The 22426-nt window shown below is 42.8% G+C and overlaps 1 protein-coding gene across 1 annotated transcript; it reads right to left on the bottom strand.

Moving 5' to 3' along the window:
- Positions 1 to 661: 661 nt before the first annotated feature.
- Positions 662 to 3989, bottom strand: MAP10 (microtubule associated protein 10). The gene has a single exon (XM_059841606.1). It carries the CDS (start codon positions 3966 to 3968, stop codon positions 1548 to 1550), a length of 2421 nt encoding a protein of 806 aa, XP_059697589.1. The 5' UTR covers positions 3969 to 3989; the 3' UTR covers positions 662 to 1547.
- Between the last annotated feature and the right edge of the window lie 18437 nt (positions 3990 to 22426).

Genomic DNA, 22426 nt, shown 5'->3' with positions numbered 1-22426 from the left:
CATTGGAAGAAAAAGGGAAAAAAAATTGTTCTAAAATTGTAGCTGATGAGACATCTTAAATAAGATTTAGGAATTGCTCTGGACAGAGATTCCTTTTGGTATATAGGTAATTTCAGCTGCTTACCTTTAGATGAAAAATATTACTAGTGGTTTTTAGGGAGTCAACACTAGATACTCCAATAATCCTCACAGATGTTCATGCTTTAAATAGGAGAGGTGCTGTCATTCCTACAAAATAAACACGTAGTAGAAGGGAAAGGAAAAAGCTCCTCCAAGATGTTAAAGTGTAAACACAGGCTCTTGCAATAAAGTACATGGAAAATTACAGTGAGAAATGAAAAAGTTGTGTAAAAAAGTCAGATTGTAAATTATAATGAAAAGGGGAGTGGATAAATCTGGTATTTAACCCTGAGGATAACTGTCCTAATTGATGAGATAGTTAGCACTGTAAGGCTGACATAGGAGATGAACTACTCAAAGAGGGGGGAAAGGGGGGTACATGAGACTAAAAACTAAGGCAGGAATTCAAGTCAAAAAACACCTCTAAAATTTAGGATGAGTACACGGACTCTAGAAAAACCTCTGTAGTTAAACAGAAGACATTAAGTTCAATGATCAAACTGGAAGCCATAAAAAGCAAACCTGAAATCAAAAGCAGACATCAGTTCAACTATTTTAATGGCAAAGGAGATATGGCAAATTTCTCATTACCTCACATCTTTATATCATGAAATAATATGCTCATTTGTTCCAAGTTTCTGGACTGTGGGTGCTGACCCCACCTCTTTCCCTAGAGTCAGAGAATGCAATCAGGGAGTTGTGAAGCGTTGAAGATTTACTATGCTCTTCCCTACTCCTTGCATACCCTTAAATCTTCAAGGTCAAGTAACTTCCATCCACCTCCAAAAGCTTGCCCAGATTATACAGATTTACTATCACCAGTAATTCTTACACTATTCAATAATAAATTGTGAAAATCTGGCTTAAATGAAACTTCAACCTAACAAACTCTGAAAGGGCTCATCCAGTTCTGGTCACTGTATTTAGAGATGGAAAAGGGAAACAAACACATCACTATACTGACTAGCTGATAAAATTCTGTGATGCTACTGGCTGTGACTATATGTTCTAAGTAACTATTTCTAATGAAAAGGAAGCTTGGAAATTTTCAGGAGGAATAAAACCTTCTGTTTGGTTAGAAATGAATTTTGTACTTGGCTGTTCTGGTAGCATGGTATTATGTCTACCCTGGACTACTTTTGTGGGTACTAGCTGCTTTTGCTGCTTCTGTCTTCATTTCTGCTTTGAAATAAGCACAGTTTCATGTGCTCTTTGGATTACTTTTGTGTTAAATACTGACACTGAAGTCAGGTTGTAGACACCATTTGTTAAGAGATTCAAACAGTAATTTATTTTAAAAATCTCGTAACTAAATTCACTGATATAATAAATGTGCATTATAAAATCTTAAATTTAGTGTAACTAAATGTAACAGGATTTACAAAGTTCAAATATCGTATCTTAATCCAGACAGTGAAAACTTATAATTACATTGTGTATCCTGGCAGTTTGTTTATTACAAGTTCACTGATGTCTTTGTACTGATTAGGGCCATGCAGTTTTTCCAGAAAATCATCTTCTTTGTCTGACCTACTGTTTTCCAGAACACTAAGTTCAAGATCAGACATATTAGATGGCAAGTAAGAGCTAACTTGAGTTACTGACTGCTTTTGTCCTGTAGAGGTCTGCCCCTTTCCTGTATTCAGATCAGTGTCAGATTTAAGTTGTTTGCTTCTCAGTGTAGATATTTCTTTAATACATTGATCACCCCTGTTCTCTTCATTAATCATCTGTTCCCTGTTCTCTTCCTTACTCATCTGTTGGGCTTTCTGCTCTTCATCTTCTAATAATGATGCCTCCGTCTCAGCAAGTTCAAGTGAATCAGCAGATTCAGCACTAGTTCCCATGCTGGTTTTAAAGTCACAGTTTCTCCTCAAAGACTGGACTGGAGATGAAGCTGAAGGAACTGGCACAAGATCTGAAGTACTTTGAGCTCTTTGACTTGTCTTTGACATTCTGGACCTGCTGGATTCTGTATCTGACCTATCTTGCTTTGGTCTTTCAAGCCATTGAGGTTCAGGACTGCTGTCACAAACTTTCGAGTCTCTGCCTGTACTCTCAGCATTGGTGAAATCTTCTGAACAAACTGTGTTCTCTGGACTAGCAACAAAGTCATCAGAGTATATGAATTCAGAATTGTTTTCAACACTTCTGCTGGGGCTTAGTTTATGACCACTTACAACAGACATATCATCATGCTCCATGGTTTTATGATGGATTAAGTTTATTGCATCATTGTAACTTCCTTTTGCATAAGCATCTGATGGGAATGCTGCTGGGAGTTGAGCTTCTGCATACTTTTCCTCATGAGCGGATTTTAACAGAGTTTCCTCTGGTAAGGGGGCTGTAATTATTGAATCGTTCCTGGATAGACTTGCAATAGACTGTTTCTGCAGGCCAGGGGATTTATCTCCTGTAACAGAAACTGACTCTGAGAGACCACTGTTTTCTAATGAAGTCTGAACAATTTTATCCAACTGATTATTCCGCTTTGAACTTCGCCCTGTGCTACAATGCCTGCAAGACACCACATGCTGTTCTTCAGGGTTTCTGACCAGTTTTCTCTTGGGTAAGGGGCTTCTCCCTTTTAGCATCTCCATTTGCTTTTTCCTGTACTGCTCCCTCCTTTCATGAATTATCAGCTTATCCGGGTTGGTCTGCTGCAGCCGTAGCCTCAGTGTATTTGTCAGCCCATACAACAACTTCTTTCTGGGAGGTCTGTTCTCCTTAGCTTTGCAGCTCCTCTCACAGGCTGGCTGTCCCTCAGGCACAGCTTTCTTGGGTCTTCTCCCAACTGCAGAAGACTCTGGGGAGGTGGCCTTTTGACAGCCTTGTTTGAACGGAGGGCTTGGGACTTCACTGCTCCTGGCAGGCTCCACAGGTGTCTCTGCAGGCCTCAGGGCAGCAGAGTGACTCGGAGGCTGTGAGGCCGTGTCCCAACTCCCTGGGGCCTGGTAGAGCCAGGCAAGGTGAGGGTGCACAGCAGCAGCAGGCACAGCGCTGCGGGTGAGCACTGACAGTTCTGCCAGCAAGGCACTGAGCAGTGGCAGCTGCACCGGGGCGTTCTGGGGCTCTCGAGGGCTGGTGGGGTGCAGCAGAGAGGGCCCAGCACTGGGACGCGGTGGGCTGTGGCCCTTGTCCTTCTGCGGTCTCTGGGGCTCCACATGCTCCCACTGCCCTATTGTTGCTGGCGGCCGCTGAGGCTCAGCCGGCTCACGGCTGTAATACAGCAGTGGAGGGCAAAAGACGTTGCCTTCCAGCTGCTCACCCTCCTCCTCTTCCTTCTCCTCCTCCCTCTCCTCCTCCTCGTCTTGCGGTTCCGGGGTGGTGGCAGGCGGTGTGGCAGCACGGGGGCTGGCGGGACGCGCCTCACCGGCCTCCAGGCAGCTGAGCCGGTAGCGCAGGACCAGCTCCCCGACGGGGCGGCCCGCGGTGTCTCGCAGCGCGAAGCGGCCGCGGCTGCCGCAGGAGGAGGGCGCCCCGGGCCGCTGCAGAACCTCGGCGGCGGGGGCCAAGGACACGGCGCAGCTGCCGAGGAGGCGGGGCGGTCCCGGGGCGAGCCCGGCGGGCAGCGCCAGGAGAAGGGCGCGGAGCGGGCGGCGGCAGAGCGCGGCAAAAAGAGAGTCCGGGCGCCAGCGGAACAGGCAGCGCTTGCCGCGGCCGAAAGGGAAAGGCTGTCCCGGCCGCAGAGGCGGCGCGGCGGCGGCGGGGCGCAGCACGAGGGTGGGGAAGTCCAAGAGGCGCAGAGCCACGGCCGGGTGTTCCGCGGGCCCCGGGAGCTCCGCGGGCCCCGGCTCCGCCACCCGCAGCACCTCCACCAGCAGCTCCAGCGCGAATAGCCGCTCCATGCCGCCCGCGGGCCCCGCTCTCGCGAGAGTCCCGTGTGTGTGCGGGGTGCCGGCGAGGCCGGCCGCTCTCTCGCGAGAGTCGCGTCTCCGCACCGCTCCCTGCGCGGCACGTATCCGGAGGCCGCGGCTCTCAACCCGGAGCGCCGGGAACTCGGGCCCGGGGGCGCCCAAGGCTGCTCGGTCCCGCGTCCCACCGGCCGGGGTGAGCTTGTAGCGGCTCCAGTGTGCCTCTAGTAACCATGTTGGCCGCCTGCCCTGCTGGCTGGGTGGGAGGCAGCGGTCGCAGCCCGCGGAAACGGGAGGTCCCTGATGTCTGAGCACAAGCGCCTGGTGTGGCGTGGCAGCAGCCGTCGTGCTCCTGCCCTCGGCTCTGAACACCCTGATCTTGTGTTCCCCACTGTGGTTCTCAAGAGACAGGAGCGGGATGGGCCCTGTGCTCCATCAGGCAGCAGGAGTGGTGTTTCTGGAGGCATGGAGGGACCTTAAACTGTTTTCACATTCACAGACTCACTGAATCGATTGGGTTGGAAGAGACCTCTGAGATCATTAAGTCCAGTCTTTGACCGAACACCACCACCAAATCAACCAGACCGTGGCACTCAGTGCCATGTCCAGTCATGCCTTAAACACTTCCAGGGATGGTGACTGGGCAGCCCATCCCAATATCTAATCACACTTTCTGTTAAGGAATTCTTTTTAATTTCCATCTAAACCTCTCTTGGCACAAGCTTAAGATTATGTCCTCTTGTCCAATCCATAGTTGCAGCCTTTTCCCGCTCCAAGAGAATCACGGGGGTCTGTGTCAAGGGCTATATACTGAAGAGTCTTTCCACAGTATCTTGGATATGCATTGATAATCTCATACTTTCTCTCCTGTCTTCATGTAAAGTGGGAGTTGGAGTGAACACACATGTGAAGAATTTTATTCCTTAGCCTGCTTCCTGGCAAAGAGAGTACCCTTCCCTCTCTGGCCATCCTTTCCTTACACCACAGTCTCCTTGCCACAGGCACAATGAATACTTGCTGAGATAGAAAATTGTGTTGTTTTCTTCAATTAGTAAATTGACTTTAAAACAATGTCTCCTTAACTGAGGCTATTGGATTAAAATTACAGTATACCCTCACCATTTACCAGCAGCAAAGTAACTGAAAGAAAAAACAATCCCCTCTCTCTTTCTGGTTATTTCCTCCTTTTTTTTCCACTTTCATTCAGGTGTCAATTCAAAATTTTTTAGAAAAGTAGAAACAAACAGGAAGTGGTCAAAAAATCCAACTCTTCACTGTTGGTCAGATCCCTTGGTTATTATTTAAAGGACACCTTTCATTAGCTGTTATGTCTGAGAACTGAGAAGAGAGTTAAGGAGTTTGACTGCTGGGTTGTGATCAGGACTCAAGAATTACATAATTGAGTTCTCAATTCCTCCACTGCCACTGTTCTAAGCACGTGAGTCAAAGAGCTACACATCTTCTGCCATCAAGGCTGCCAGCATTCACGTGTGGCACTACTCACATTGTGGCAAAGACAAATGGCCAGTCTGTTTCACTACTGTATTCATGTCCTGCCATCTGTCATCTGATTTTTGTGTTTCCTTCTCCTCCAGCCAGGAGGGCCTGATAGTTTAGTAGATGTTCTCCATAAAGGAGAAATGGCAGAAGACTTCCGGTTACACTGAAATTGACAGAGATTTCACAGTGATCAAATGGTCACTCTTGAGGTTGCCCACAGAGACAATGGATCAGCATTTTTCCCATTTTATAAATGGATGTTACTTTGACTATGAGGTTTAGTCTATGATTTCTGTTCTCTTATATTTGAAACTTGCCATCTTTGTAGAGGAGGATGCATCTTTTTGTGTGGTAACTGCAACTGGAGTTTGGGGGTGAATTATGGAGGAACCATATTCTTTTTTTAAGATGCTGAACCTCTGCATGTTGAAGTTTTCAGTTTCATGGCCCTGAAAATCAGACAATTCCTGTATTTTGTTCTGCACAGACAATATAAATAAAAAGTGCAGAATACTTGTGAAAACTATAGGTGTTAATAAGCTGTGTAAGATCAGTCAGCCAGCAAAAATTGACAAAACAATTATTTAAATAGAAAGGAGTAAGGAATTTTAAGTTTTTTGCAGTTGGTGTGTTTTATTAAGTCAATCCACTGGTCATGAGAGCATATTTTTATTCCAAATAAACCGAAAACAACATTGTGGTTTTGAATTGCAAGTTAGGAGGAAAAAAAGTATTCTTCTTAATAGTCTTAGTTTCTACTAACTGCCATTTAAAGGAGACTTGTGATACGACTTCTTTAGATTGCATATCACTGAAGAGTGATTTAGAAAGCAGTCATGCTGCAGAAGTAGGGTTATGGAGCCAAGTTTCATTACCTCTACCACTCCAAGGTACATATTTGAATCTACATTAGTTACATTTAGTAATCTTTTTAAAATAGCTCTGCTGCTTCTCAGTTCTCCTTTCTTATAAATAGACTTCAAATTTTCTGACTTTTTTCTAAAAGACTGGAAGATTGAGGAATTTTGCTTATTCAGTGAAATCTTTCACTGACCTTGTTTGTATGTTTGAAGTACCAACTTTCTGTCTCAAAAAATTCCAACCCAGACAATTGGTATCATTAACAGCAAGTCAGCAACTTTGGTTCAAATCTATCTTTTGAAGGCTTTGAGGGGTCTTTTTTTGAGGGGTCTTAATTCCTGTACAATTTCAGATTTATTGATCTCTCTTCACAAAGAGATCTGTCTATACAATTATGTGTCTGCTTATGGATTGAGACATATGACATTTTAAAAAGTTCTTGAGAAAGCATGGATTTTGCTAGATTCCCAATTGAATCTGCCTATTCTAGTGTTGTTCTAAAGATTGCATTTTTTTGGAGCTCAAATACTGGCATAAAGAGCCACTGTTTATCTGCATATAAAATTGCTCTTCTCTGTGCAGAATGTACAGGGCAATGCATGGAATTTGTGCAAATATTTGGCCTGGTGGCACTCTGATTCAAAAAGGAGTCAGACAGTCTGCTGGAATATTCAGCTGCAACATAATAGCAGTTCTTAAAATATTTCAGCTTAAAATGCCACCCAGAGAAAACTTATTTAGTCTTTTCTCAGTTGTCTGTTGAGTCAGCCACTTGTGAAAGGGCAATAAACAGGAAGAAATTCAGGAATTAGTATGGCAGTCTTCGATAACTGTCTTCATCAGTTCAGAAAAAATACAAAAATTTATAAAATACATGAGCAAAGCATTTGAGGTTTTTGCAATTTATTTAGGTTTCTCTCTTGAAGAATCTAGAAGAAGTTTTGAAAAGAAATAAGGTCAAATAAGAAAGCTGAATCTATTCAGAAACTGCTGTTTGCATATGTTTTGGTATATTGTGCAGAGTCTTGCAGGGAACTTTTTTGTGTCTATATTTTACTTCGTGATCCTTAATTTTGTGCTGACCCAGATCTAGTGATGTATGGGGCAGTCTAGGAACAGTTGCAATGGTATTACTGGCATAGGCATTTTGTTATCCATCAAAATGAAGGATACTGTGGTTTTGCCCCACTTCTCAGTATGTATCCACCTGTCCACAAAGTGCCCCATTGTTTGGGTGGTCAGAGCAGCTGGTACAGAACCTACTCAGACATACAGCTCCAAAATTCCTCCCTTGTGTTGCTACCCTAAAGATGCTTGTGAACTCCTCTTACTTCAGTGTGATAGCTCTCACGTTTATTTTCTCTCTCTACTATCTTTAGCAGACTTTGGGAGTGCTAAAATAAACATTCTTTGCCTAGTCATGTGGCCCTTCTCCATTTGGCAAACACCCGTCTGTTTCCTCTCTTGTTAATGATTTCATCGCTTTCCTTAGTATTTTACTTTTTCAGAGTGGTGAGAGTTGGGGCTTATGGCAGATCTACTTCTTCCAAGTCAGCAGGGGTGGCACACAGCATTGGTGGGGGAAATGGTTGGCCTTTGAAGTGTGTGTGGTTTTCACAGCCAGCTTAGAAATACAAGCCATGCCAGGTTGGCTTCTGATTCCAAATTTCTTCAGGGATTAATGGGACTGCGGCAAAGCACAGCTTCTCCTTCTGTACTGAGCAGTAATCATCTTCTTTCTTAGATGCATCAAAACTCAGTCCAAGTAGACACTTAAAGGAAACAAGGAAAAATCTGGCAAGTACTGTGAGAGCCAACAGAAAGCAGGTTGTCACAAATACAGGAGTTCAGACAGCTATATTGAACATGACAGTGAGACATATCCACAAGGGTCGCATCTGAGGTGATTTCCCTTATTTGAAAAGAGTTCTTATTAAAGCAAATAGACATTTTTGCTTAAAACAAAATAATAGTGAAGGGTCAGCGTCCAGATTCAGCTCATTGAGTATTCTTTGTATTATGCCCAGCAACCTTCAAAGCCAATTTCCTTAAATATCTGGGTGTTATTAGCACATGGAGACTTTTCTATCAGTTTCTTATTGTATATAAACCATCACAAACTCATTTGGTATTAACAGAAATTCCAGGGGTTCACATGCTGTCATTTATAATTAATTAATGTATCATTGTTTAAATTGTATTACTTCCCATCCAGTAGCTGTGGAGGTCTCAAAAGTCCTCAGAAGGATTTGATTTATTTCCTTTGGCTTCATGGTTGCAGCCCATACTTGTCATGCACATATGTAGTTAATGAGAAGTGGATTCCAGGTGCTTAGCCATCCGAAGAGGACAGCTTAATCACACAACAGAGCAGTTCCTGGATATGTTTGAGAAGCACAGAAAATCTGCAGCAAAGGTTTTTGTCAATGTGTGGGGATCCTTAAGTTGTAACTGTATGGCCACTGAGGTCATCAGCTCCTCTCAGAGATGTTGTCTTTGCAGGCAGTGATTTTTCAGACTTGTCACCTCTTAAAAAGATATGTTTACAGCATTTCTCTAGCTCAAACTGGGAACCATTGGAGACAAATTGCAGTTCAAATATCTGACAGGGCTTCTGGCAGTGAAAGCTCTTGTGAACCTCAGGATGGTTCTTAAAATCAATTCAATACTTAGATGAGATTTCATTAAAATGAAAAAATCAGAAATGTCTGCAAATATTTGAATAGGAAACAGTATTGTGTGCTTTGTACCATCACACTGATGACACTCATTGTTTAATCTGTCATAATTACCATTGTAAAGTATGTTTTTTCAGAGTTTTTTTTATATACAGCTGTTTCATTTGCTCCTCATTTTCAACCTCTGATGTTTCCCTTTGTCCCTTTAAAAACAACTTAAAGCCAATTGGACTGTTTTGAGAGGTCCTTTAGAGAGACAAAAATAAAAAGAGACAGGCATGTTGCTGTGCAGAGCTGGACCAGATCCTCCTCACTGGATGTGCATGAGGCTGAGTTATATCCAGTTGCCTGTGCCTTGTGGGAAGGGGATAGATCTAGCTGCAATTTTCTCTTCTGACATAGATCTCCTTGGGAAGATTTCATTTCTCTGTGCTTGAATTCCTCTTAGAAAACGTAACCAGTGTTTTACAGAGGTGCTGAACGAATAAGTATCCCCTGGAAGGGAATAATTATCTGATTTGCTGAGAGCACAGCATCCCTGGCCACCCTGCAGACCCCTTTCCCTGGCCAGTGATGGCGAGTGGCTATAATCTGGATTGTTTCACTTGCCCCTGAAATGCAGTAGCACAGCACAGTGGTGAGGCCACGAGCCCTTCACCAGCAGCGAAGAGCAGATGGAAGCGAGCAATTCCTTATTGCAAGACCCGCCCAACTCTGTCCCGCGTTTCAGAAGTGGCACTGCAGCCACTGAGAGGCCGGTGCATCGGCGAGGTTCCCCTTGTTGCCATGCAGGGCTCTTAGGCACTGAAAATGTGGCAGCCTGCCTGAGCTAATTATTTCCCCAGCTCCTGAGAGGGCTGGTCCGGGCACGGCGCTGTGCTGACACAGCTGCACCGCTGCCGCTTCCTCCGCTGGCCCCGGCTGGGGATCCCAGTGCTGCGCTCCGGTGCAGAGTGTAACTGTGCCTGTAGGGACTTCTTACAGGATGTCACAATGCTGGAAAAGTATTTAATTCACTGAAATGCAAATAGCCCGGTGGGCCACAGCAAGGAAAGAAAATAGACTTCTTTCTCTTGCTCTACGCTGTGTAGTCTGTGTGGCAGGATGACAGAGTGCTGTCTGTTGTAAGCCTCTGACACAACGTCAGACAAAAGCTGTGCCAGTGCAGAGGTCTGGCTGGCCAAACTCCCTCCTTGCTAGCTCCACTGACCTTTTGTGAGCTTATTCAGGGATGTCTTTGGCCCAGTAAGTTCAGCTAAAGCATCTGTATTGCTCTAACACAAAACTTCCTGGTTTTGCTGGTATGTATTTTAAGCTTCTTGCTATTTTGGTGCAGTTTCTTGCATTTCCTTTTTGAACAGTTCCTGTCGGAAGCATGTATTGTTTGGGAAGACGTGGCATTAATTACTGTGTGAATTATTTGTTGTGTGGGTACCGTAGAAGAAATACATGGGAACTGTTCCAAAGTGTCTTTAATGAGTTCAGTCATCCAAGATCGTGATTTCCATCTCATAAATAATAAACTGTCCTCAATATGCTAATTTAAATTTGCTTTTAAATTACTTATTTTAATTTTGCAGGGGAAATAATCAAGAAGAAAAAGTTCTGAAAAATGCAGTCCTGCTGTGTTTCCGTACTAGGTCACTCAGGGGTGAAGTAACCTGTCCTCTTCTCCATGCTAAGACCTGAGACAGTGAACATGTGACTAGGCTGGTAATGGCTTCATGTAAAGAGTGAAATTTGAAATGCAGTGAATGAAAATATATGTGAAATCGTTGCTCCATAGAATATAACCTTATGAAGCAAGGTCCTTGCCATCTCCTTTTGGTGGAATCTCCAGTCTTGATTTCTGCAGTGATCATTGGCTGTTTGGGCCAGCAGAGGCCAAAAAGTGTTGCTCTGACAATAAACCCAGGTGCTGGCAAGGTAATAGTTTGTGCTCAGCAGTGACCCATCTGCCTCGTCAAATGCAACATCAACAGTCTTTTAGATAAGTCTCATCCAGTCTTGTAGTAGTGGGTGGAGGTTTTTCAAAAAGCCTTCTTATATTTGTGGACACTTGTTCAAGGCATGAATGTACTGGTAACTGGACTAAGGATTTCTCACTGTGCTGACTATAAATAAAAACATTTCTGCTCCAGGCAGGCAGATCATTACACTCAGAGGGTTTAGTATCAATGTAACAGTTACCCACAGTTACCCGTGAATATGATTTTACATGAACCTGTATTCTCTGGGCTCTATAAGTTCAGACTAACAGTGCATAGCATAGCAAAAATACTTCAAGAAAGGAAAAACAAGCGTATTTTGCACATGTATTGGCTGATCATACATCTTTCAGATTTGTTAAGATTCAATACCAGATAAATAGACAGGAATAGGTTTGGATGGTTGTGCAGACACATCTTACTAGAAACACAGTCACCAAAATTTCATTTCAAGAGGCAAATTAGTGAAAAACCTGAAAAGGTTATTCACTTTACTGCCCTGGAAGGAATAGCAGCTTTTTAAAACATTAATATCCTCAGTCAGGAATCACAAATATTAGTTCTCAGTTCCTTCGAGGGGTAAGAAGAGATAAAATTAGAAGCCATTCTGAGACCTCCCAGAGGGTGACAAATGCATTCATTCATTTCCTTATAATGACATCTTTCATGAAGGCCTTAACACTGTAAATTCTCAGAGGAAGATTCCTTCCCCTTAATACCTTCTCACTTCTGTTGAAAGCTGTCTATATCATTGCAAGCAGGCAGTGAATAAAACACTTTTTGAAAACTCAGCAGGGCTTCTGTAGGCTGATCTTAAACAGGAAAAAGGCTCATTCTGCTGAGTGCACTGGGCAGGTGATGCCATGACCTGTAATGGCATGGGAGTGCCTGGCTGGGGTGAGGCAACAAGAGAAGGGATGGCTGTGTGTAATTCTTTGCAAGAGGTGAGCAGACCGAAACCCCTGCACCTCTAATCTGTGTGTGGAAAATACTGCACAAAACAGATGTCAACTTTGCAGTAGCTTTCATTTCACTCTCTGCTCCTCTCATTTGCATGTCTACCCCATTTGTTCATCTCTGCTCTAAGGCCTGCATTCATCCTTGTCATGCTTAGTAGAGGCAACCTGGCCACATTGGCCCTCTGCTGAAAGGGATGAGAGGATCTTCCAGAAGTGTCAGGTCTTCAGATTAGCAGACTGCCTCTCTGTGTAGTCTCCTGCTGTGTGTTGGTTGTACAGAAACCAAGATATGTTTAGCTGCCTTAGTTAAATATCTGCAATTGAGTGGGGTGATTTTGAGCTTTACACTTTGATCTTTGGTGAGGTTGGCAGACAAACAGAGCAGTTAGATGCTCTATTTTTCTTGCACTAAATTTTAAGAGTATTTTTCAGCCAGAGAGAGGCAACCAGAGTGTAAAGCAAAACCAAATACATTGATGCTAAGAGTTAGAGGTGGAGCCTAAAATGGTACTGTTATTGCAGGTGGAGCTTGCCTGGCCAAATGCAGGCTGAACATAGAGATGAATAGAGATGAACCCCGAAAAATTCTGTTTGACTTGTTACTATTTACTGTAAATGAACCCATAGCTAATAGCTTGGGGTAGTTATGTGCATCTAGGATTGCATCCACAATTCCCTGCAGAGGTCTCTCCATGGCAGTCTTTCCAGAGCAAGGGATCAGCCACAGAGCTAAACTGAAGACAGAGGACTGAATAGCACCACCCAAGTTGTCCAGTCCGTGCCTCTCCAAATGCAGAAAGGCACGCTGCAGATGCGCAGTCATGTGCTCTAGCTCATACCACCCCAGGATGCTGTACATTTCCAGGCTTCTCACAACAGACTCCAAGTCTGTGCTAGAAGACAAAATGCCACAATAATTGTGTCACAGGAGGAGAACAGGAGAGATCAAGGGCACTTCTAAGTCCTCCTGACTAGCAGGAGATTTGCTGGGTGACATTTGCAGATGCTTCTGGACCCTGCACTGTGCTGCAGAGAAAGATAAACAAAACCCAGCAGTCCCTGTTGAGCTAATCTGAAAGGGGTTTTCTTCCCAGCTCCAAATCTGGTGATTAGCTCAGCCCTGTGCATGCAAACAAGCACAGACAGCTGATGGATGCTGATACCTCGAGGCACACTGATGAACCTTGCATCTCTCAGTGACCATGTTTACATCCTTAACTGACCCAACATGGAGTAAAATCTTTTGTCTTAAATTTCTATGAAAAAAGATAAAGGGAATCAGGAAAAAGTATATTGTTTGAGAAAAATTCCAGCCTTAATTATTAAACTGTATTGCTCTAATTTTACTGTGTACAAAAGATCTTCAGTAGGAGGTTATTTTTTCTTTCATAAACAAAGGCTTTGCTTTGCAATGTACTGCTGATTGGCACAGTCACTGTATAACACACAAAGGCAGATCTGTAAACAATGTGCTGTGATTTTATCTGATCTGCAAGCTGGATAATATGTCGTCAATATAATTTGTAGCAGGATCTTTGTATAGATGTGATGAGGTGTGTTGGAAACTCCTCTGAAATCACACAGGCAAAAAGGAGACAATATTGTCTTGAATAAAAGATGCTATCAGCTTAACAGCTCCATGAATATGTGTTATTACTAGAACAGGAAATCAAAATTTGCAGGTACTTAGAGCCACCTAAGAGAAAACATGTTGGCTATGATTTTCTGTCACTAACATGTTGGATCACACAGGAAACCGATAATTAGCTACAGAGATTTTCAGCTGTTGTTCACAGGTTTGTGTGTGGCTCTGTAGTTCCATCACTTGTATCCAAAGTCTTTTTTTGGTACCAGAGAAAGAAGGGCTTGAAGGGCTTGGCCCCAGAGAAGAAGGGCTGCTGTAGTCCTTAATAGTTGAGAGGTGCCATTCTGCAAACAGTTACTTCTACCACAAACAAAATTAATTGGTTCCTCTGCTGGTACTCTTGAAAGGATGAATGGACATTGCCAGCACTGTTCAGGAGACCAAGCTAAATCATCATAATAGACTCTTCTGGCCAGAAATTTTGTGCGTCTCTGACAGGTTCTCCTTTTGTGTCGAGGATCAAGATACCTAATAGTATAATTTCGGTACCAAGAGCTGGTTATGGTGTCAGTGGCTCTACTTATACTGTGGATGAAAATATACTCAAGCTTTTACGGCAATAATTTCAGCCACTTACACATACTCTGTGTTTTCTTGAAGAAAATAAGCTGTGCTCTACAGTTAATAATAAAAGGCTTCTCTTTCCTGAACAGTACCTAAAATTGTAACCTAGCAAGAATACTAGGGAGGCTGGAAATGTCAACTTTGCCCAGTCAACCAATACTTTTATTTTTATTGTGCTGGTGGTTACACCTTCTAGAGCCCCAATGCTGTAATGGGATGTGTAAAGGCTAGAGACAGAGTAAACCTCCAGATCTGGAGCTGAAGCTTCCCCAGTGTGAGAAGTATTGGTGTTGGTTATGCTTCCTGTCTAGCTGTTTTTTAAGTTGCAAAAAGATTTCCATGTCTAGTATAACACCCTGTAAAACAAGAGCATGCACTGGCTTCTCTTGTTAAAATTCCTTTCATTTTCTTAGTTCTTTTTCCTCTCTTTATTAGTTAGGAATGGTAGAGGTCAGTGGAGCTTTGTAAAGGACCTTTTCATCAAGGGTGAAACATATTAATCATGCTGCAAATCCTGCCTGCTGGCTGATGGGGTGCTTCTTTGTGCTGGTGTACAGGCTGGTCAGAGCCCCAGGAGAGCTGTATGCACATGTGTGCACCTGATGTATGGGTTGTCTTGAAAGGATGGAGAACAGCTGAGAGTTGAAAGAGTAAAAAGCAATGAAGTTCTGCCAGATGCAAAAAGTAAATGAGTAGAAGAAAATCCAAAACTGCACATTTTCTTTGTCACTTTCCTTGTTACCTCTTTCCAATTTAGCCACATTTTGGTATTTTTTTTTTTTCTTGTCCTTGATTATATTTTTATCTTTGTATTTATTGTTAGGTTTTGTCATGTTATCAGCTTCTAAGAGTGGTACCCAAAATCAGACATTTCTGCTCAAAGCAGTAAGTCTCCAGCAGTAAGTCTTCAAATGAGTAAGTTTCCATAACCAAATTAGTTTGGTTTCTTCCCTAAAAGTTAAAAATGCCCTTGCTTGCTCCTAGGGTCCTCTTTGGACTGCTGTTCTGGTTAAATTCAAGAGCTTAGTTCCAGAGTCTTTACTCCATGAGGGAGATCAGGCTTCTTCTTTGAGAGTTTGCTCCTGACCTGAATAACAAAGGAACTGAAACAAGGGCAGGGTGAGGCTAGGGAAGGTTTGCTCACTGGTGTAGCTCATTAGGGGACTTCGCTGCTTTGCTACTAAACCTTTTGGTTCTGCCAAGTTTCTTGACAAGAGCTGCAGGACTAACAATGGAAAAGTAGGTCAGGAGTAGATCTTGTAAATCTACTCAAAGGGCCAAGAGCACAGTTTGTGTAGGAAAAGAAGAAAAGAGAAAGGAAAAAAAAGAAAGATTTTAGGGTGAAGAGAAGGACAGGCAGGCCAGAGGTTGGTAGGACTTCTTAAGTGAACCCTGATGTGTAATTATACATCAGATTACAGATTACTTTCTTACAGGGTCTGAAAAGTTCTTTGGTTTCTTCAGTGGGGCTTTCATTAGCACTTTGGAATCTTTTGTTCTGCAGTGGCTGTTAGCAGTAAGACCAGCCTGCCTGCCTGAGGGGATTTTGTCTCTACGGTGGATGAGCAATGTGCTGGCCTGCTGTATACACATTCAAGTGTGTAGCTGCACCCCTACTGAGACCCAGGGAAAGCAACAGCAGAAAAACAAGGGTTTTTGCAGGATGGACCCTTTCCTTTGAAATGTGGTAGGTAAGTGGTTTCTTTAAATAGAAGAAGAAAATCGAAACTAGAAGGAGTTTCTAGGTTGGAAAAAACTACCGTCCCCAGTGTTGTCTTGGGAGTGAGCTTCAAACACATCTCAGTTTGGGCAATGTGCACTGGTTATCCACCACATGTAGCATAACCTTTTTATTCAGCTGAACTTCTTGCCACACTGGTGAAATTTCCAATATATATCTGGTGTAATGAGTTTTTTATATTTAGGTCCAAATTCTTAGGACGTTTCTGTAACACACAACCCATAACACACTGAACTGTAATCTGATTTTAAGCAAAATCTGACAGTGGGTTTTCCACTACATCCATAATTCCAGCTAGCTTCCAGCAAATATTTGATATATTTACATTTTATATGTATTTCTTCTGCTTTATAACATATCTCTTGTGAACTGTTGGAGTTCTTGCTGTTCTTTTTTTTTATTGTTTTTAACTTTTTACTTGTGTTTTCCTAGCAATTAGAATACAAGCTTTAAAACTATGCTAATGTGATACACCATTTCAGCTGAAGTAAAAGCCCTTTAGCATACACATTTACTCAGAGAAAGTGGGAGTGAGAGAGCAGCAGGATTTATACTTACAAGTGTAATCCTTTCATGTAGAAATTTCTCCTTAAAAATGATTTTGCCTTTGGAACAGCTTCCTGTGAATCAGGCACTTTCTGCATTTGGTGTTACCAGCCAGGATGTTTGCCCCCCCAGTCAAACTGAGTGCAGTGCTGCCTGCTGGTTTTCCCCTATCAATAATTAATACATCATTTGATGGGCAATGAATGTCTTATAGAGGCCATTTTAACAAAACAGAACAATGCCTTCCTTGCATCTATCAATGAGAGACATTTTCGTCTGTCTTCTAAAAAATCTCTCATTTCCCTTCTGAATGTTGGAAGCCTTTGCCAAGAAAGCACAAACAGGAGACACTTCATTATCATCATAACACAGAGTTTTGAAGGAATGCTCTCAAGTTAAAAATCTACACTTCTGCCTGAAATGTTTTTCCTCCGAGTGTTACAAGGACAGCATGGAACTCACTGAGAGTTTAGGGAGATAGATTTCTCTTTGTTTTCCACTTTTACTTCCTCATTCTGACAGCTTTCTCACTGCCTAGCCTCAAGGTTTGCCCCCAGCCCATCACCAAGCTCCCTGTCCTTGTACAATAAGGGCACAGGCCAGTTTTAATCACAGAGGTGCAAAACTCCAGTACGTGTGCAGGAATTAGATATGTACACCACCAAAGCTGTTTTGAAATTAGGGCTGGGATTTTTTTATTTTCTAGTTTGTCTGAAAATCTTGGTGGCTACTCTTTAGACAGCTCTTTATTTATCTGGAAAATGGGTTTGATGTGGGCAGGGGTGTGAATTTAGTCCATAAATTCCCTCCTCCTGCAACTGCACACTACAGTGTGATTTGGAGGCCTCTGTAAAGGCACAGACATACCAGGCAAGGATAGGGAAGTCATATGCTGAGGAGCTAGTGATCTGCAGGAGTGGTAGTGATGGATAGGAGCTATTTATATTTTGGGCAGTGACCACAGAAGTCCACTGTGTAGAGGCCTGAGACCACTGGCTGTACTTGTTTCTGCGCTGGAAGAGTCCCCAGGGAGTAGCATGCTGTGAGTGACCTCACACAGTTGGCTGAACCAACCAGCCTTGTGAAAATCTTCCTGCATATTCTCACTCTCCCTACTACAAGTGACAAAATGTACATTTAGTCTCCTGACAAAATGTTCTCTGCTCTGGTGAAAATTTGAAACACTGAATTTTTTTGCATGGCCATCCTATGAACTTGGAGCATTGCCTCAAAGGTGATGTGTGCTCTCTTCAGATATCCAGAGATGTCTGTCCCATCTGGCAGGTTCGTTTTCTACCTGCTCCACATGCTCTTGGTGTAGGATTGTTCATGTATTGCTTGGTCCACTCTCGGCATTCCTGTGTGCAGTGCCAGTATTTGAGCTGAGCCACAGGTTTGTAACAACTCTGACTGGCTGAGGATCTGGACCATCATGTGCTGCAGTGTCCTGGCAGAAAGAATCCAATAATCAATTGCAGTATATAATCTGTGCTTCACAATGAAGGGTTTAAGTAATTTATTACTTGTCATTTTATGCTTGATTTTTGCATGCTTTTCGAATCAAATATAACAGTTTCTGGATGACATCAGACTCTTTTCCATTTTTGTTGTGTTTCATGTCTTTTCCTCACACTATGTTTCAGTGGCTGGCATTTCCCAAGTGTTTTCTATGAGAGCTGTAAAATCTTAGGATTATAATAGATATGTAAGAGTTGATGCAGTTTTACATACCTTGCTATTTGTACTGTACATTAACTTAATGTTCCTTATGAGTTACAAGATTGTCTTTAATAATGAATTATGTGCCTTACTTAATTGGTTTTCTTTCCATGGAACTCAATAGCAAGATTTAATTAAAGAAAACTTTGAATGTCCATTGTCTTTCTCCCCCTCTTTTGTAATTATCATTATAATTTCTAGGTTGTTTTCAAACAAAATTATGTGACAGGACAGTGAGGAGTTAAGATTTAAATAATGCAGAACTGATAAACCAGCTACTATTTTGGGTACAGGCACAGAAATATTTAGAATGTTATCAAGAAGTTGTTATGCTCTTTTAACACCTCTAAGCTGGGAGTAGCTTGGGTAGCAGGACAAAATTTTTTTTCTCCCCATCAGTGGCATGATGCATGTATACAGATTACTTAGAGCTGTATGAGCAGAATAATAATAACCTTACTGTGTTCTTGCTGAAGTATTTCTCAAAGATTTCCTATATACCTGTATTTTGTCCTCCATCCCATTGCTCAGTGTTTTAATTAAATTTTCCCCTGAATTGATTACATCTGCATTTTCCCATGGGGCTGTAGATGTGAATTTCTTTTCTTCTCCTGTCTGTAATGCTTGTTGTTTAAATCTTTTCTCTCAGTCTCCTTTTTTTTTAAAGAAGATTTGTTGATTGCAATTTGATTACCTGTTCACGATTTTACAAGTTATGTTACCTTAATTGAGGCCTAGAAATAGAAGTCCAATAAATGGCTCTATTCAGAAATGTTTGATTTTATACTATTCTATTCTGTTGATCTCAAAATTCCATGTTAGAGCAGATCATTATTTTTAAGCCACTGTAGAAAGCACTAAACTAAAAAAACTAAAAGAAAATACTTGCATTTATTCAGTAGCTCTTCTTAGAGACTGCAAATGTGAACAGATACTGAGTCTATTGGCATTTTCAAATAAGACAGTTGTTATCTTGGTGAAATCCAGGACTTTTAAAGAAAGATTTTCTAAACAGCTCTTGAGGAGTTTAGAGGCATGACTTTCACTCAAAGGCAGATTTACACCAGTCAGAGATTCCTCTTACATGGTGGGGGAGGAGGCAGTGGGAAGGACGTTATCAGAAGGATAGGCAAATTCCCTTTGTATATGTCTCTGAGTGAATTTTGCTTGTGGGCAAATCTGGCTATCTGAAACTTGATATTCTTCAGTGCCCCAAGCTGTTCCAAATTCTCATTTCAACATTAAGTTGTACATAAACACTTGTCTGGCTGGAAAGGCTTTTCTTCACAGCATGCTTTCCCAACACAGCCATCCCAGCAGCACCATCCCCAGCAGTGTGTGTCCCATGTGTTTCCAACAGAGGCATTTCCATATTAACCGGGTGCTGTGGGACACCCTGGAGCTGGCTGTTCCATGGCTGTTCACCTTTCGGATCCATGCTCCTCCGCTCTCTGATGTACAGTACAGAACTCATGTACTTTGCTGCAGCTTAACTGAATTACTCTTCTGTCACCCAGGCTCTGTGATGCTATAAAGGCTGGTTAACATATATATGAAAGCCATGGCTCACCACTGCTCTTTCTGTGACACATGCTCTTGTCAAAGGCTTTCATCACAAAAAAACATTAAAAAGTCATGACCGCTACTGAAAAGATCCAGAAACAGGACTAACAAGTAAAGATGTCAGGAAGTGCCCTACCCCCTCCTTCCTTGGGTTTTGAATGGGAAGAGAAATTTCTTGTTTTAGTCACTTCTTATTTTTTGTGCCTCCTCAACAGTTAATGCCTCACTTGGTTCACATGAAGGCCTCTTGCTGCCAAGCACCTGCAATCAGTAGCTCACCATTTGGCTGGGAAGTCAAAGGCAAGACACATGCCGTGCTGAAACCACATCACTCCCTTCCCTGAATGCTGCAAAGCTGCAGGGGGGGCACCTAGCAGTGCCCTAGGGTTTGCAGTTAGCCGTAGAGCGTGTTGGTCTTAAGTGTGATCAACATTATCTACAGAGAGTCTCTGTGGAAAGCTTTGCATCCCTCAGGATCATGTGCTACCTGGACAGGATGCTGACAATACCTTGCTGAAGCACACAGAAGGCCAATTTGTAATACGTTGCTCGTGTTGTTCTCTCGAGCAATTATTATAACCCATGTGTGTGTACAACGTGCCTTCTGTGGTTGTGTCATTAACCGTAGCAAGGTCAGTGTGCTCCCCAGATGTGCTTCCATTATCCAGCTTGGCAGGGTTAGAGCACAGGACACATTGCAGAGGGGGAGGAATGTTCACAGCACCAGCTTTGCTGGTGCCTGAGGAGAACAGCAAGTCCTATGGATGGAGCCTGGCTGTGGAGAGGTACTTGCTTTGCTACAAAGGGAAATGGGAAGCCACTTAATCTGCTGCTGCTCAATTGTTGTGGGGGGAGGAGGATTTTCTGCCAGAGGTGTGAGTCCTAGTAAAAGGCCTATAAGGTCCCATATCCCCAGGGAGCAATGGTGTCCAAAGGGCAGAGCGTGGGCAGAGCAGCTGCAGCTGTACGTGGGAGATACTTCTTTCCTCTTGTATTCAGCAGTGCTATTGCCAGTTAGTACCTGTGGAAGTGAGAGAGGAGAAACCATGTTTTCAGGGTTTGTGCTTTTCTGAGTGCTGTGAATGCAAAGAGGTAGTTTTGAGGCTGTTAGCCACCTGCACATATAGCAGAAATTAAAAAATGCAGTGTTTAGACTGGGCTACAAAAGGTCTGCCTGTATATAGAGTCTGACTATATATAGAGTCTTTATAATCATTTAAAATGTAACAAAAATATGATTTGTAATAATCTTTTCACTTCTTGCAGCTCACGATGTTGCAATGGTTATTTTTTTCACTAAATTAGGAAAAAGCTTAATACTGATTATTTTACCTCCAGATAAGACCCAATCAAAGCAGTTTCTGTATAAAGATGGTGACTATTTACTGTATTGAAGATGTCTAAGCAGATTTAATATTTTACCTAAGGGGCTGGAGAACGCTGGGTCTTTAAATGAAATCTGTGAGATGCTAAGGGATTTAAGACATTACTGAGCAAATGTCTTAGGCTAATAGAGTAAGAACAGGGATTGAATTGATATCCAAAGTGCAGCAAGACTGCTTTGCTCTCAGTGTCTAGCTCATGCTGCTAGAAAATAGTATTCTTTCCTCAGCTGTACTCTAACAGGCTTTGTTGAACTGTGCAGAATCTCACACCTCTGGCTTGCAGCTTGTCTGCAAGTGCCTGCTGGGGGAACATGAGAGTACTTGCTTTATATACCATTAGTAGTAGGGATAGCCACTGGATATTTTGGGGCTTCCTTTATTCTTCTGTGGTCCTTTCCTTCCATACAGCACTGAAGTAGACCTAGGAGAATGGATCTCAACCTGTCTTCCTTCCTTCCTACATTTTGGAAAATGCCTGATCTCACTGTGGGGATCTGGACAATGCAGCTCAGAGGAAGATGCCCAGCTTCTTTCTCACAGTGTGCTTATTTGGCCCTTTGGTTAGAGGTATCTGGTGTAGGAGTCACTGATGATCATTTAGGATAGAAATATTGAGGTATTGTGTGTCTCCTGGTTTAGGGCAAATTTGGGAGGAAACTTCCAAAAGGGTCCCTCCAGAAAGCAGATTCAAGCTGCCCCTCCCCCTGCTGGTTCAGTAAAATATTTCCTTGGAGAAAAGTGGGAAAAACCTGTTTATCTAACAAGCAAAGTATTCACAAGCATAAAAATTGACTAATATTATTAAACAATAAAACTTCTCACTGTTTTAGAGATGTCAAATTCAGAAAGTCCTTGTCATGGGTGTAACTCAGCTCACTCAGTCTCTTATCAGTCCCTCCTGCGCTGGAAAATGCCATGTCCCGGGACCCAGTGGGCCACAGGTGTGAGCTCCCTTTTTTTTCTTTAGGTCCCGTTTTTTTTCTTTCAGTCCAGACCAGGGGCAATCCGTTTCAAAAAAAAAGCAACAAACTCAAGATGTGGTGGAAATTTGTTCTAAGGCCACTCAATTTCTGACACGTGCTCTAGTGTCCTTGTGTTTGCTTCGTCTGAGCTGTTACTGTCCCAGTCATCAGCCCCATTCCTCTGTCATAGGACATCACCAACAAGTAAGTGGTGGTGGAGAAGACCAAAAGATCTGAAGCCCCATCAGGTGCTAGTGTTGGTGTTTCAGTGTGAACTGCCATTCACTGCTGCTTTCCTGCGCAGGGTAGCAGGCCAGGTGCTCATCTACTCCGGCCACTGG

Source organism: Haemorhous mexicanus, chromosome 3 (genome assembly GCF_027477595.1).
Source record: "Haemorhous mexicanus isolate bHaeMex1 chromosome 3, bHaeMex1.pri, whole genome shotgun sequence".
Lineage (NCBI taxonomy): Eukaryota > Metazoa > Chordata > Aves > Passeriformes > Fringillidae > Haemorhous > Haemorhous mexicanus.
The sequence above is the reverse complement of the archived record's forward strand: the minus strand, read 5'-3'. Positions and strand labels throughout refer to the sequence as shown.

What these genes read in the sequence shown, in the direction of transcription:
- MAP10 (XM_059841606.1), bottom strand. Translation starts at nt 3,968, where the DNA reads ATGGAGCGGCTATTCGCGCTGGAGCTGCTGGTGGAGGTGCTGCGGGTG.